This window comes from Echinops telfairi, unplaced genomic scaffold (assembly GCF_000313985.2).
Source record: "Echinops telfairi isolate 266 unplaced genomic scaffold, ASM31398v2 ScPeMD7_9;HRSCAF=40, whole genome shotgun sequence".
Taxonomy (NCBI): domain Eukaryota; kingdom Metazoa; phylum Chordata; class Mammalia; order Afrosoricida; family Tenrecidae; genus Echinops; species Echinops telfairi.
Window position 1 is genome coordinate 23,798,443 of NW_022103906.1, and position 10,820 is coordinate 23,809,262.

A 10,820-nucleotide genomic window follows, 5' to 3' on the forward strand; every position below is an offset into this window, starting at 1 on the left:
CCGCCGAGCTGCCTGGTCCCCCTGCCGCTTGCCTCCCCTTTCCCCGGCACCGCGCGGGGGAGCCAGGGCTCTGCGGGCTGCGACTCCGCTAACGGACAGCCGGACGCTCCCGCCGGTTCCCGCATACCCCTGGATCCCCGGGTCACCTGCGCCCCGCGTGATCGTCCCTCTTGGGTGCCTTCTTGGGGCGTGTCCTCTCGCCCCCGCGGCTGGCAGGATGGTGTCGTGGATGATCTGCCGGCTGGTAGTGTGAGTATGGCCGCTTAAACTCCCCCCACTCCCGGTGCCAGCCCGCCCTTGGGGTGGAATCTGGGATGTCAGAAAAAGGGATTTCTGGGCTCCATCACACCCCTACTCTCCCCTCCCCCCATTCATCTCAAGGGTTAACGGACCTGAAGGTCTGCAGGCGGGCTCTCGGGAGCACGTGCTAAGTGCCCCCCACCCCACCCCCGCACCCCCTCGGCCTACTTGGATAGTGGCGACCTTCCAGCACTCACATTGCAGAATGGTGGGGGGAGGGGGGGCGGGGGTGGTAGAGAGCCGCCGGCTGGCCCACAGTCCCTTGGCAAACAAGGCGTTGTGGCATGCTGTGGGCGGGGAATCCAGGTGCCTGCTCCGGAGCTGAGCAGTCACGTGACTCACCCTCCTGGCCTAGCCTCCCCACTCTGTCCGGCTCGTCACCTCTGAGTGCTCCGGCACCTGGCTGCACTATCCCTGTCTGCATCCTGGCAGTGCCAGGTCTGGTGGCCCTGGGCCTGATTGCTTCCCAATTGGGAGGGTACGACAGTCAGCCTCCTACCCAGTCCCATTGAATGGCTGTGTGCTCGCCACCAGGCACCCATGGGCCACTGGTGCAGGCCCAGGCAGGCTTGGGATGTTTGTAAACAACAGGGTGGGGTGGTGGCCTCCAGGGCATTGACTCAGGTGCGAGTTGTGCAAGCCAAGCGGGAAAAACAGGGCCTCCTCGCACCCCATTGGGGGTGGGGGGTGGGGAGAGGTTGCCTGGCAGGGGGTGGGGGGCACACAGGGCCCCTCACAGACTGCCTCTATGCCCTGGGATGCTCTTCCAGGCTGGTGTTCGGGATGTTGTACCCGGCATACGCTTCCTACAAGGCTGTGAAGACCAAGAACATCCGGGAATATGTGCGTGCAGGGGTCGGCTAAGGCAGGGGAGGTGGGCTGACAGGTCGTGGTAACTGAGCTGGGGGAGCTCTAAGATGAGGGTGTCCTGAGTGGAAGGGGAAGCAAGGGAAGGCCCCGTTCCTGTGGGTGGGAGTGAGGGAGTGAGGGGAGCTGGCCCAGGCACTGGGATGGCTGGGGAGGAACTCATGGGTGTCCTCCAGGGCCAGCCAGGGAGAACTCTGCCCGCCATCCTGCACAGGTCCGCTGGATGATGTACTGGATTGTCTTTGCCCTCTTCATGTCCCTGGAGACCTTCACGGACATCTTCATCTCCTGGTACACTGGTGGGGTGGTGGGCTGGGGGGTGGGGCAGCCCACCTGGTCTGGCTCCCCACCTCATCTTGCTCTCGGTGCTCCTGCAGGTTCCCTTTTTACTATGAGATCAAGATGGCCTTTATGCTGTGGCTGCTGTCACCCTACACCAAGGGGGCCAGCCTGCTTTACCGCAAGTTTGTCCACCCATCCCTGTCCCGCCATGAGAAGGTACCCGGGGGTGGGGGGCAGCCGGGGGTTGGGGGGCAGCAGGCCAAGGGTGCGTTGTGGACACTGGAGACACCCAAGTTCTGATCGGTCCTGGCCCTGTCACGGTTTCATTATGGAATCAGGACAGGGACGAACCTTCCTTATCAGTCATGATCCTCAAATCAGGGGGTGCATAAGGATGGCCTCAGTTTTGTAATGGGTAGCTGTTTTGAGAATGTGGGGGTAGGTGAGGGAGCTGGGAACCCCTACTCTCGGTGTGGGTTCCTGGCCCCTGCCTGTGGCTGGTGCCTTGTGGCTGGGGGGAGGCCCGGGAGGCGCGGCAGTTACTTCCTCCTCGGGGGCCTGTGTGGAGGACTGCCCTCTGAACTCTTCCTGCCTGGGCCTGCAGGAGATCGACAGCTACATCGTGCAGGCCAAGGAGCGGAGCTACGAGACGATGCTCAGCTTTGGGAAGCGGGGCCTCAACATGGCCGCCTCGGCTGCCGTGCAGGCTGCCACGAAGGTGCTGGGTCCCCGGCCCTCCAGCCAGCAGCCCCGCCACCCCACCCTGCTGGGTCTTTTGGGTGATTCCAGCTCTGTGTCAGGGAGCTGAGAGACAGCAGCTGTCCTGTCTGCCAGGGAATGGGGCTGAGGAGCGGACAGGTGGGGTATGGATCAGAGCGTGGGGCTGGGAGTATAGGCTTTCCTGACTGGAGCACTGGCTGTGAGTCGATTGCTCTTCCGGTTGGTCCCATCCTGTTGGTGCCACCATGCCCTGGGGCTAGATGACTGCCGAGTTCCTTTCAGTTCTGAGTCCTGTGTCCCCGAGATCACTCTCAACTGGGCCCTCTATTCACCTGGTAGCGTCCTGCTAGGAGCGCCCCACCCCCTACAGATGATCCAGTAGTCGTCTCCCCCTAACCCCCACCCCACCCCCAACAGAGTCAGGGTGCCCTGGCTGGCAGGCTGCGGAGCTTCTCTATGCAGGACCTGCGCTCCATCCCCGACACCTCTGCCCCCACCTATCAAGATCCCCTTTACCTGGAGGACCAGGTGCCCCGCCGGAGACCCCCCATCGGTGAGTGGACAGAGGCACCCCAAGCTGCCCTGGAGGCTTGGCTTCCCCAGAGCTGGAGGAGGGCTGGCTGGGCCTGGGCCTGCAGCTGCCCTCACCCAGGCCACCGTGTCCTCCACACACAGGGTACCGGGCAGGGCGCCTTCAGGACAGTGACACAGAGAATGAGTGCTGGTCGGATACTGAGACTGTCCCCCAGCCGGCAGCGCGGCCCCGAGAGAAGCCTCTGAGCCGCAGCCAGAGCCTGCGAGTGATCAAGAGGAAGCCACTGGGCCGGGAGGTCAGCAGCGAGGAAGGTGTGAGCGGGCAGTGGGCGGCCCCAGCTGTTCCAGCCAGCCATCGCCCAGTGCCTGTGCTCTCTGCCCCCAGGGAACCTCACGCTCCGTGAAGGTGCGCACAAGGAGAAAGGCTTTGCCTTCGGACGTAGACAGCTAGTCTGAGGAGGCCAGTCCAGTCTAACCTCAAGCCCTGCTGCAGGTGGAGGCCGTTTCAAGGGGACCTCTGCCCGCACCTGTGGCCGGCCTGCATCCACCGACTCAGCATGGATCCACAACTACGAAAGCAGGCTGGCCCGGGGCTCTATTTATTGCCTTCCTCATTCTTCCACCTATGTTGGGCTTGGGACCAGCCCCCACCCACCCAACCCCCCTTCTCAAGTGAAACCAAAGCCCACCCAGTGGAGTTCACTCTAACTACTTGACTGGCCTATTCCTAGGCCCTTGTGTGTGTGTGTCTGTGTGTGTCTGCGCCTGTCTGGGTTGGATGTTTTGTGTTGGCGAGTGAGATCAGGCCCGTGAACGTTTTGTAAATAAAGACATAAAAGCATGCTGTTTCTCCCGGTGTGCATCTCGCTCTCATCAAACACTACGCACTTACCGAATCGTCTGCTGTGGGCTGGCCACTCGGCCTGAAAGGATGGGCCTCGGAGCGGCCCACCGGCTTCTGGAGGAGATGAGACTGAGAACAGCGCTGAGGCGGAATCCTGTGTCAGAGGCTGTAGGGTTAAGCTTCAAGGAGAAGCCAGTGATGGTAAAAGTGTGGAAGGTGTTTGAGGAAGCACGTTTGTTAGCATGATGTCCTTGGCCCACCAGGTCGATGCTGACTCACAGTGACCCCTACAGGACAGGGTAGAACTGCCCCTGTGTTTCTGAGCCCGTCACTCCTGTGCAGAGGCTGGTGGTTTTAAACTGCTGACCTTTAAGTTAGGAGCCCAACATGCAACCACTATGCATTATGGACTCCTTAGATTGAGCCTGAGGCGACCTTTCTCCATGAACCTGGCGTGGGGGGCGGGGCTCTCCAAGTATCTCAACCGCCATTGAGCATGGAGTTCCTGTAACTGTTGGGAAAGGGGAAGCAGTGTCCCTCTGTGGAATAGCCACGAGAGGGCAGCAGCTGCCTGGCTCTGAGCTGGCCCCAGCTTCCAGGTCAAGGGGGTGGGATCTGGAAGCAGGCCAGGGCCTCTCTTTGCCACGCCTGGCAGCTCTGGGACTGGAGGGTGACAGATGCACCACTTGGGCTGGTCCTCTGCCCTGCCTCGTCCATGACTCTGCTCAGCTGGTCCTTTGCTCTCTGGATACCCAGACAGACGGCAGGGCTGCTCCATTCCATACCTGTTCTAATGCTGGGGCAGCCAGGACTCCGGCCTCCCTGCTGGGTCCTGAGCAGCTCTTCTCTCCACCACCATGCTTTCCCTCCCTCCCCACTTCCCACTAAGCAAAGAGGTGGGGGAGAGGACTGGATGCGAAGGAGGGAAAAGGGGTGTCACCCTAAATGGCCTGAGAGTATGGATTAACTCTTGGTGTGGGGATTATCCAGGTTTTATGTGGTGAGGGAGTGCTTAATCTGTGTGTTGGGTGCCACTTGGTTTCCTTCCTGGTATCCCCTTGCGGCAAGGTGTTACCTCACCTCCACACTTGTCAGGTGCCATCAAAGTGTGACCCAAGACAATCCTACGCACAACAGAACAAAGCACTGCGCCGTCCGCGCCATGACCCCTGTGTCAGCCTGTGGTTACAGCCGTTGGGTCTGTCCATCTTGAGGGCCTTCCTCTTCGCTGCCCCTCCACTCTACCAAGCATGATGGCCTTCTCCAGCTTAGGCATTCGGAAAATCTTTCTTGACCCTCTTGGTGGCGTGGTGGTTACATGTTGAGCTGCTAGCCAAAAGGTTCGCAGTTCGAGACCACCAGCCACTCGCCCGAGAAAGGTGGGGCTTTCTACACCCATATAGCGTTACCGTCTCAGAAGCCCACAGGCACAGTCATCCCCTGGCTCGGAAGATTGCCAAAGGTCAGCGTGGACTCCACATCAGGGAGGCTTTGTTTTCGTTTTCCCCTTGAGTGTTTACCAAGTACCGGGCAGGGCACTCTACTAATGATGCGGGGCGACAAGGGCTCGCCCGGGGGGTGTGAGGACCGCCACGCAGGAGACGCCACTCCAAGCCCCATGGGTGGACCCACTTCACCCTCCCAGCAGCTGCCCGGTGCAGGGACTATTGTTATCATCTCCCATTTTACAAGCGGGAAAACCAGCACAGCGGGCAGGTAGTGGGACCAAGGATGCCCAGCCAGCAAGGAGAGAACAGGGCTGCCCCTCACCCACCACCCCTGCCAGTGCTCTCAGTGGCCCACTGTGTAAGGCTGGGGTGAACAGGAGGCCCCTTGTGTCGAACATCAGATGTCTGCCTGACCCTCCGGGCAGTCTGCAGAGGTTCTTTCTCAGTCTTCCCAACAAGCCTGTGAGGCAAATGTTAGACCCATTGTACAGACAACAGCACTGAGGCTCAGCGAGGTGAAGCACTCTGTCCAAAGGCAACAATGTGTGCCGCCTTTCTGAGAGGGACGCTGCCCAGCACAGGAGTCCATCGTCTTGGCGTGGGTGGGCTGGGCTGAGAAGCACACTTCAGCAGACTGAACAAAACCTGGGGTTCCCAGTAGCATCGAGTTACTAGGCAAAGCGAAATCAAAGTCCCAAAAAAGGCCGGTGCTTTGAAACTGCGTAAGGTGCCAGTCCTTTCATTGCCCTCATCCCTAGGACTCGGGCTTAGGGTGGGCGATAGGCTGCCCGGGAGTTGATGATGCCTCATGCTCCTGCCCCAGAGCATTGCCTCCTGTCGGCGGCCCTCTTCCAGTCTCCTGGATGCGCCACACTCAGTCCAGCTCCAGGCCTTTGCTCGGGCTACACGACTCTCCTGCCCTCTGTCCTTCCTCACCCTGCAAGACCTGCTTTCTCCACGAGTCCCTCCTCACTCGTGGGCCCCTGCACAAGCTCCCACGGCTCATAATCACTAGCCCGACTGTGCTGGGGTGCCCCTTGCCTTCCCTTCTCGCACCCCAACTGCTAGTGTCCCCCAAATCAGGGACAGACTTTAGCATGCTTTTGAGCAGCGGCTGCCTGCTGTTGCCAGGCGACGTGCTCCCACCCCAACTCTCTGTCCTTCTCCTCTCTGACTTTGGGACCCCAGTAGCACATCACTTCTTTCAAGAAACTCTCCGAAAGCCTCCCTGGCCCCTACTCTGGGTCTCGCACAGACTTCTGGGTATGCCTGGAATACATTGTGCCTTCTTCCCCCTCGGCATTGTGATGTGATGAAGAACAGATTTGCAGCTTATTCGCTTCTGTATCTCAGCCTGGGACAAAGGATAGTTTAACCAAAGTGAGATGTTTATGTAAGTGTGTGGCTCTGTGGTGAAGGCTGACTTATCCTCTAAGACTCTCTGAGCGCAAGCATCACCTCCTCTCTGAGGCGCCCCTCTGCTCCCCAGGCAGGGTTTCAAAGCACCTTGTAAATCATTCGTTAATAGGTCTGATTCCCCTAACAGTCACTCCACAGGGCCCACCCACACCACACACACACACAGCTGAGAGGCTTAAACAAATGGTTGTTGGCAGAGCAAAGACACATAAGTGGCTCCCAGCTCCTCAAGGGTTAGAACGGCCATGTTCTTTGGTCTTTGCATTTTATCTTCTTGGGGTGCACCACAGAACCTCAAAAATACCAGAGTCTCTGTAATACATATTTTGTAAATGGCTGATGGCAGCTGTATGGGTTCCAGGAGCTCTTTGGCCAGTGGGTAAGAAGCAAGGAGAAATCCAAGTTCTGGGGCATTTCTGGCCAAGTGTACATGTGATCCCCAGGTCTGGGGCATTGGGTATGGGCTGAGCTCCACCACTGTGCCCACTGCCACCCTAAGCAGGATCAGGGCAGGGCATTGATGTTCTAAACTCCATACTGGGCACTGGGTAGGCAGAGGAAACCATCCATCGAGGCCAGCCCCCTTAGAAGCAGCACCTCCACGTGGTCCTGGGCTCTGCTGTAAGGCTCACCATGGCATCTTGCCTGCTTCTGATGAACTCTTCCATCTCCTCCAAGTTGAGATGCAGATATCTCCTTCATTTTCAGTCCTCTCTTCTCCCTCTCCCCTGACCCCCCATTCCTTGCACCTTCAAATTGTCCCTGTCCTCTCTCTGCCTCTTCATCCCCCTTGTCTGTCCGCCTAGACCCTTGGCTCATCCATTTCTTGGCCTTCTCTTCCCCGCTCTGGCCTCCACGTGCCCGATACACACATGGCCCCACTGCTGTATTTTTAGCTGTTACTCTGGGCCACGTAATTGGCCTCTTGTTTCAACACAGCCTAGCTGGGGCTGAGTTGGGGCATCCTGGTTGGCACTGCCCCACCCTTGAGGGGGTTGAGGAAATGAGCACTCAGGCTCTCACCCCCTGCCCCCCACCCAGCATCAGGGAGTAGGACACCCAGTAGCTGGGTAGGGGACAGAAACCAGGGAGGAGGATGGCACCCACTACCCAGGGGACATGCTGGGGTCCACAGGGGGTGTCACTAGGCAAAAAGGTCTTGAAACCTAGGCAGAATGGAGGTGCTTCTCCCCCAGGCTGGTCAGATTTTAGGGCTGGGGGCCGGGAGGAAGGAGCAGGGAGGTAGGAAGGTGCTGACTGAGAAGAGGAATTAGGGCAGGGATGTGGGTGGGTGGGCCTGAGGGGAGGATGGCATCTGCCACAGAGCTTCCTCCTGGCTCCCTCAGCATCTCCAAACTTCCCTTCCTTTCCCCCTCCCCCCTCCCCAGGTCCTGGGAGAATTCTCCCTGGTATTCCCCTCCCCCCATGCCCCGCCCCAGGCATTGCCACAGGGTGGGGGGTGGGGTGGGGGGAGGCCAGCCTCAGCTGTCTGAAGGATGGAGGGGCTGGGGAAGTAGGGCTAGGTGCCCAGACGGCCGCGTGTGTGGGAGGGGATGTCCTCAGATGCCCTCCACCCGGCAGTCCCCGCTCTGACGTGGGTGCCCCCCCCTCTCCCCGCCCGGATTAGTGGCAGCTTGGCCTGACTCTCCGGGGCTCCTTCCCCCGCCCCTGCCTGCTGCCCTCCCCTGGGCAGGGGGCTGCTCCACCCGAGGGGCACTGTGCTAGCCCAGGTAAGGGTGTGCTGGCAGCTGTCTCGTGAGTGGTGCAGTGCTTCTCGGCGTGTGTTTATGTATGTGTGTGTGTGTGTGTGTGTGTGTGTGTGTGTGTGTGTGCGCGTGCGTGTGCGCGCACACGCAGGAGGGCTTGGTGTGGACCCGGGGCTGGGCCCACTTGCATGTGTCCGGGGCTAGTGGTCAGCTTGCCTTTGTCCAGGAGTTCCAGGAGTTTAGTGCTGTGTCCATGCTTCGTGTGGCTTTTTTCCTGTGTTTATGTCTTTTGTGTGTGTCCTCAGCTTGCTCTGTCCTCAGACACAGAACAGCGGTTCCAAGGACTCTGGGCCCGGGGCAATGTTCTGGGAGCAGGCTGGGGCAGCTAGGGGAGGTGGGGAGGCTCCTTGCTCTCCCTTTACCCACCAGGAACCCCAAGGCATTTCAGGGGCCTGTCCTGAGAGAATTGGTCTAGTCCGATGATGGGACCGACATGGCAGACATGGCAATTTGGGGTAGGGTGGGGTGGCTGTTTCTCTGCTCCCCTGAGACAGTCCCCATCCCTTTTAAGGAGGACAGCGATAGGCCCTCAGGGCCCCCTCTCTGTCCTGCCCTTTAGACCCCAAGCCACAGGACTTTTACACAAGCTGCTGGCTGCTGAGGAAGGAGGCCGCAGAAGACACACAGACTCCCTCCCTCCCGCCAACCATCTTCATCCCTGAAGCCAGTCTGATAGTGAGTGGGGAGGTTGGGGACAGGGGTGGGGGTGGGGTGAGGTTTGCCTCTGCTTTAGACCTTTGTGGGTCACTCCTTCTGGCTGGCTGAGGTCTGGACTACCCCTCAAGGGACCTGGGGGAAGAAGGGAGTGTGAAGTCGGTCAGGGAAACAGCCCCTACCAGCCTGTTCTGCCACCCAGCTGACCTCGGGGGAGGGGGGAGAAAGAGGGGGCATTCAACTATACCAACACAGCCCAGATCCTGTCCTATGAACCAGCCCCTACACCCCACTGCCCCTAGGACCTCCACCTCCACTCCTCAAGGGTGAGAGGCAGCCAGCCTTCTCTCAGGGTCTCAGGAGGAAGGCTCCCTGGCTCTCCTTGGTCCCTCTCTCTGGCTTGGTGCTATGACTTGGAACCAAGTTGGAAGCATCTTATCCCCTCGTTTTTTAAGGAGCCGGCTTGGGGATGGGGAGGGGGCCCACGCCTTGTCCTGGGCTGTGTGGAGGCAAGCTTGAGGATGGAGGAAAGAGAAAGGCCAGGGGAGGTGGGTGCCTGAGGGGAAGGGAAGCGCCCGTTGGGCGTGTGGGTTTCTGTGTGTGTCTGAATCTGTCTGTGTGTGTTTGAATCTGTCTGTTTGTGTCTGTGCTCTGGAACCACCCCCGCAGAGGAGCCTGGATGCTTCCTCGGGTGGAGGGTGCCCTGCTTTCCCATTTCCTCTCCTCCTCTCTGCTCCCTCCCAGGGGCCACTCCCATGGCTGCTCTCCAGCATAGGGCCTGCAAACCCTGGGATAGGCAGGACCTCCCCCCCCCCCCCCACAACACACACACACACTCTGGGATGGGAGCCGGTCCTCCAGCTCAGAGGGTCCCACCACCTCTTGACACTGCAAGAACTGCGGGGAAGAGCCCAGGTCCTCCGGGAATTGCTCACATAGGGCACCCACCGTCTACCCTTGGACCCCAAGAGGGAGTTTGTTGGGTGGGGTCAGAGGGGCAGTGGTGAGCAGCTTGGCCAGGTGAGGAGCAAGCAGGGCAGACACAGCCTGGCCGGGTGTGCCCGTGTGCCAGCGCTGGAGAGGACCAGGAGCAAGTGGTCCAGCAGGCATGGGGCCGGGCTGGCCTCGGTCAGGGTGCCCATCACTGACCCGTGAGAACCCGACTGCCCCTGCCAGCTCTGGCACGGCCCCCTCCCAGCCGGCCCCGCCCTAGCACCCCGGGGGGCACCACGCCCCACCGTGGCCTGGTCCGGCCCCTCCCGCCCTTTGCTCCAGTTCCCGGGCTTGGCACCTATAGTGGGGGTGCTGCCCGCCTGCCAGGCTCCGAGGCCGGGCCCACGGGAGGGTGGGGCGGCTGGGAAGCTGGCACGCTGCCCCAGGGGAGCCTCTCTCGGCAGGCGCCCGGGTGCCGCGGGGGGGAGGGGGGAACAAAGGGCTCATTCTCCCCGTGCGCAGCCGGTGGCATCGCCGGGGCGTTGGCGGAAGCCCCCGGGGCTCGGGAGGGGGCAGGCCCAGGCGGGGCCGCCGAATCACGGGCTCCTGTTTCCCTCAGGGTGCTGGAGGAGGAAACCGGCGGAGCAGCTTCCCCACTCCTCAGTTGCGCGTCTGGCGATGGCGATCAGAGGTCCTGCTGCGCTCTCCGCCGCGCTCTCCCTCCATTAGCTGTGCCGCGCCGTGCTGCGCCCTCGCTGGTGCCTCTCTCCCGGGTCCCGGGATCGGCCTCCCCACCAGGCACGACCCCCTCCCCCTGCCCCTCGGCCACCTCCGACCCGGGGCGCGCGTTCCCCCCGGCCCGGCTCCCGCTCTCCCTCCGGGGGCACCCGCTCCTTCGCCCCGGCCCGGCCCTCCCAGCGGCGCAGCACGGAGTCTCGGCGTCCCATGGCGCAACCCACGGCCTCGGCCCAGAAGCTGGTGCGGCCGATCCGCGCCGTGTGCCGCATCCTGCAGATCCCGGAGTCCGACCCCTCCAACCTGCGGTCCTAGAGC

At 61.0% G+C, this 10,820-nt stretch overlaps 2 protein-coding genes and 1 long non-coding RNA gene across 4 annotated transcripts; all 3 read left to right on the forward strand.

Moving 5' to 3' along the window:
- On the forward strand, nucleotides 1-3,545 carry REEP4 (receptor accessory protein 4). 2 transcript variants are annotated; one of them, XM_045286768.1, is made up of 8 exons: nucleotides 1-249; nucleotides 1,071-1,143; nucleotides 1,344-1,458; nucleotides 1,545-1,665; nucleotides 2,054-2,167; nucleotides 2,587-2,722; nucleotides 2,845-2,999; nucleotides 3,089-3,545. In XM_045286768.1, the coding sequence occupies exons 3-8, from the start codon at nucleotides 1,391-1,393 to the stop codon at nucleotides 3,152-3,154; spliced, it is 660 nt and encodes a 219-aa protein (XP_045142703.1). In that variant the 5' UTR covers nucleotides 1-249; nucleotides 1,071-1,143; nucleotides 1,344-1,390; the 3' UTR covers nucleotides 3,155-3,545. The 2 variants fall into 2 exon arrangements, with proteins under 2 accessions (XP_045142703.1, XP_004707646.1); XM_004707589.2 differs by having other exon boundaries at nucleotides 131-249; nucleotides 1,382-1,458.
- A 4,513-nt stretch (nucleotides 3,546-8,058) lies between these two features.
- LOC123521279 lies at nucleotides 8,059-10,594 on the forward strand. The gene is made up of 3 exons (XR_006679748.1): nucleotides 8,059-8,144; nucleotides 8,740-8,855; nucleotides 10,387-10,594. It is a non-coding gene; the product is annotated as an uncharacterized LOC123521279 (long non-coding RNA).
- A 4-nt stretch (nucleotides 10,595-10,598) lies between these two features.
- HRURF (HR upstream open reading frame) lies at nucleotides 10,599-10,820 on the forward strand. The gene has a single exon (XM_045286552.1). The coding sequence runs from the start codon at nucleotides 10,713-10,715 to the stop codon at nucleotides 10,815-10,817; it is 105 nt and encodes a 34-aa protein (XP_045142487.1). The 5' UTR covers nucleotides 10,599-10,712; the 3' UTR covers nucleotides 10,818-10,820.

Excerpts from the sequence above, each read along its gene's own strand:
- REEP4 (XM_004707589.2), top strand. The coding sequence starts at position 218 with ATGGTGTCGTGGATGATCTGCCGGCTGGTAGT. Across the intron at positions 1,459-1,544 it reads ACGGACATCTTCATCTCCTG|GTTCCCTTTTTACTATGAGA; the intron begins GTACACTGGTGG and ends GTGCTCCTGCAG. Across the intron at positions 2,723-2,844 it reads CCGCCGGAGACCCCCCATCG|GGTACCGGGCAGGGCGCCTT; the intron begins GTGAGTGGACAG and ends CTCCACACACAG.
- HRURF (XM_045286552.1), top strand. The coding sequence starts at position 10,713 with ATGGCGCAACCCACGGCCTCGGCCCAGAAGCTGGTGCGGCCGATCCGC.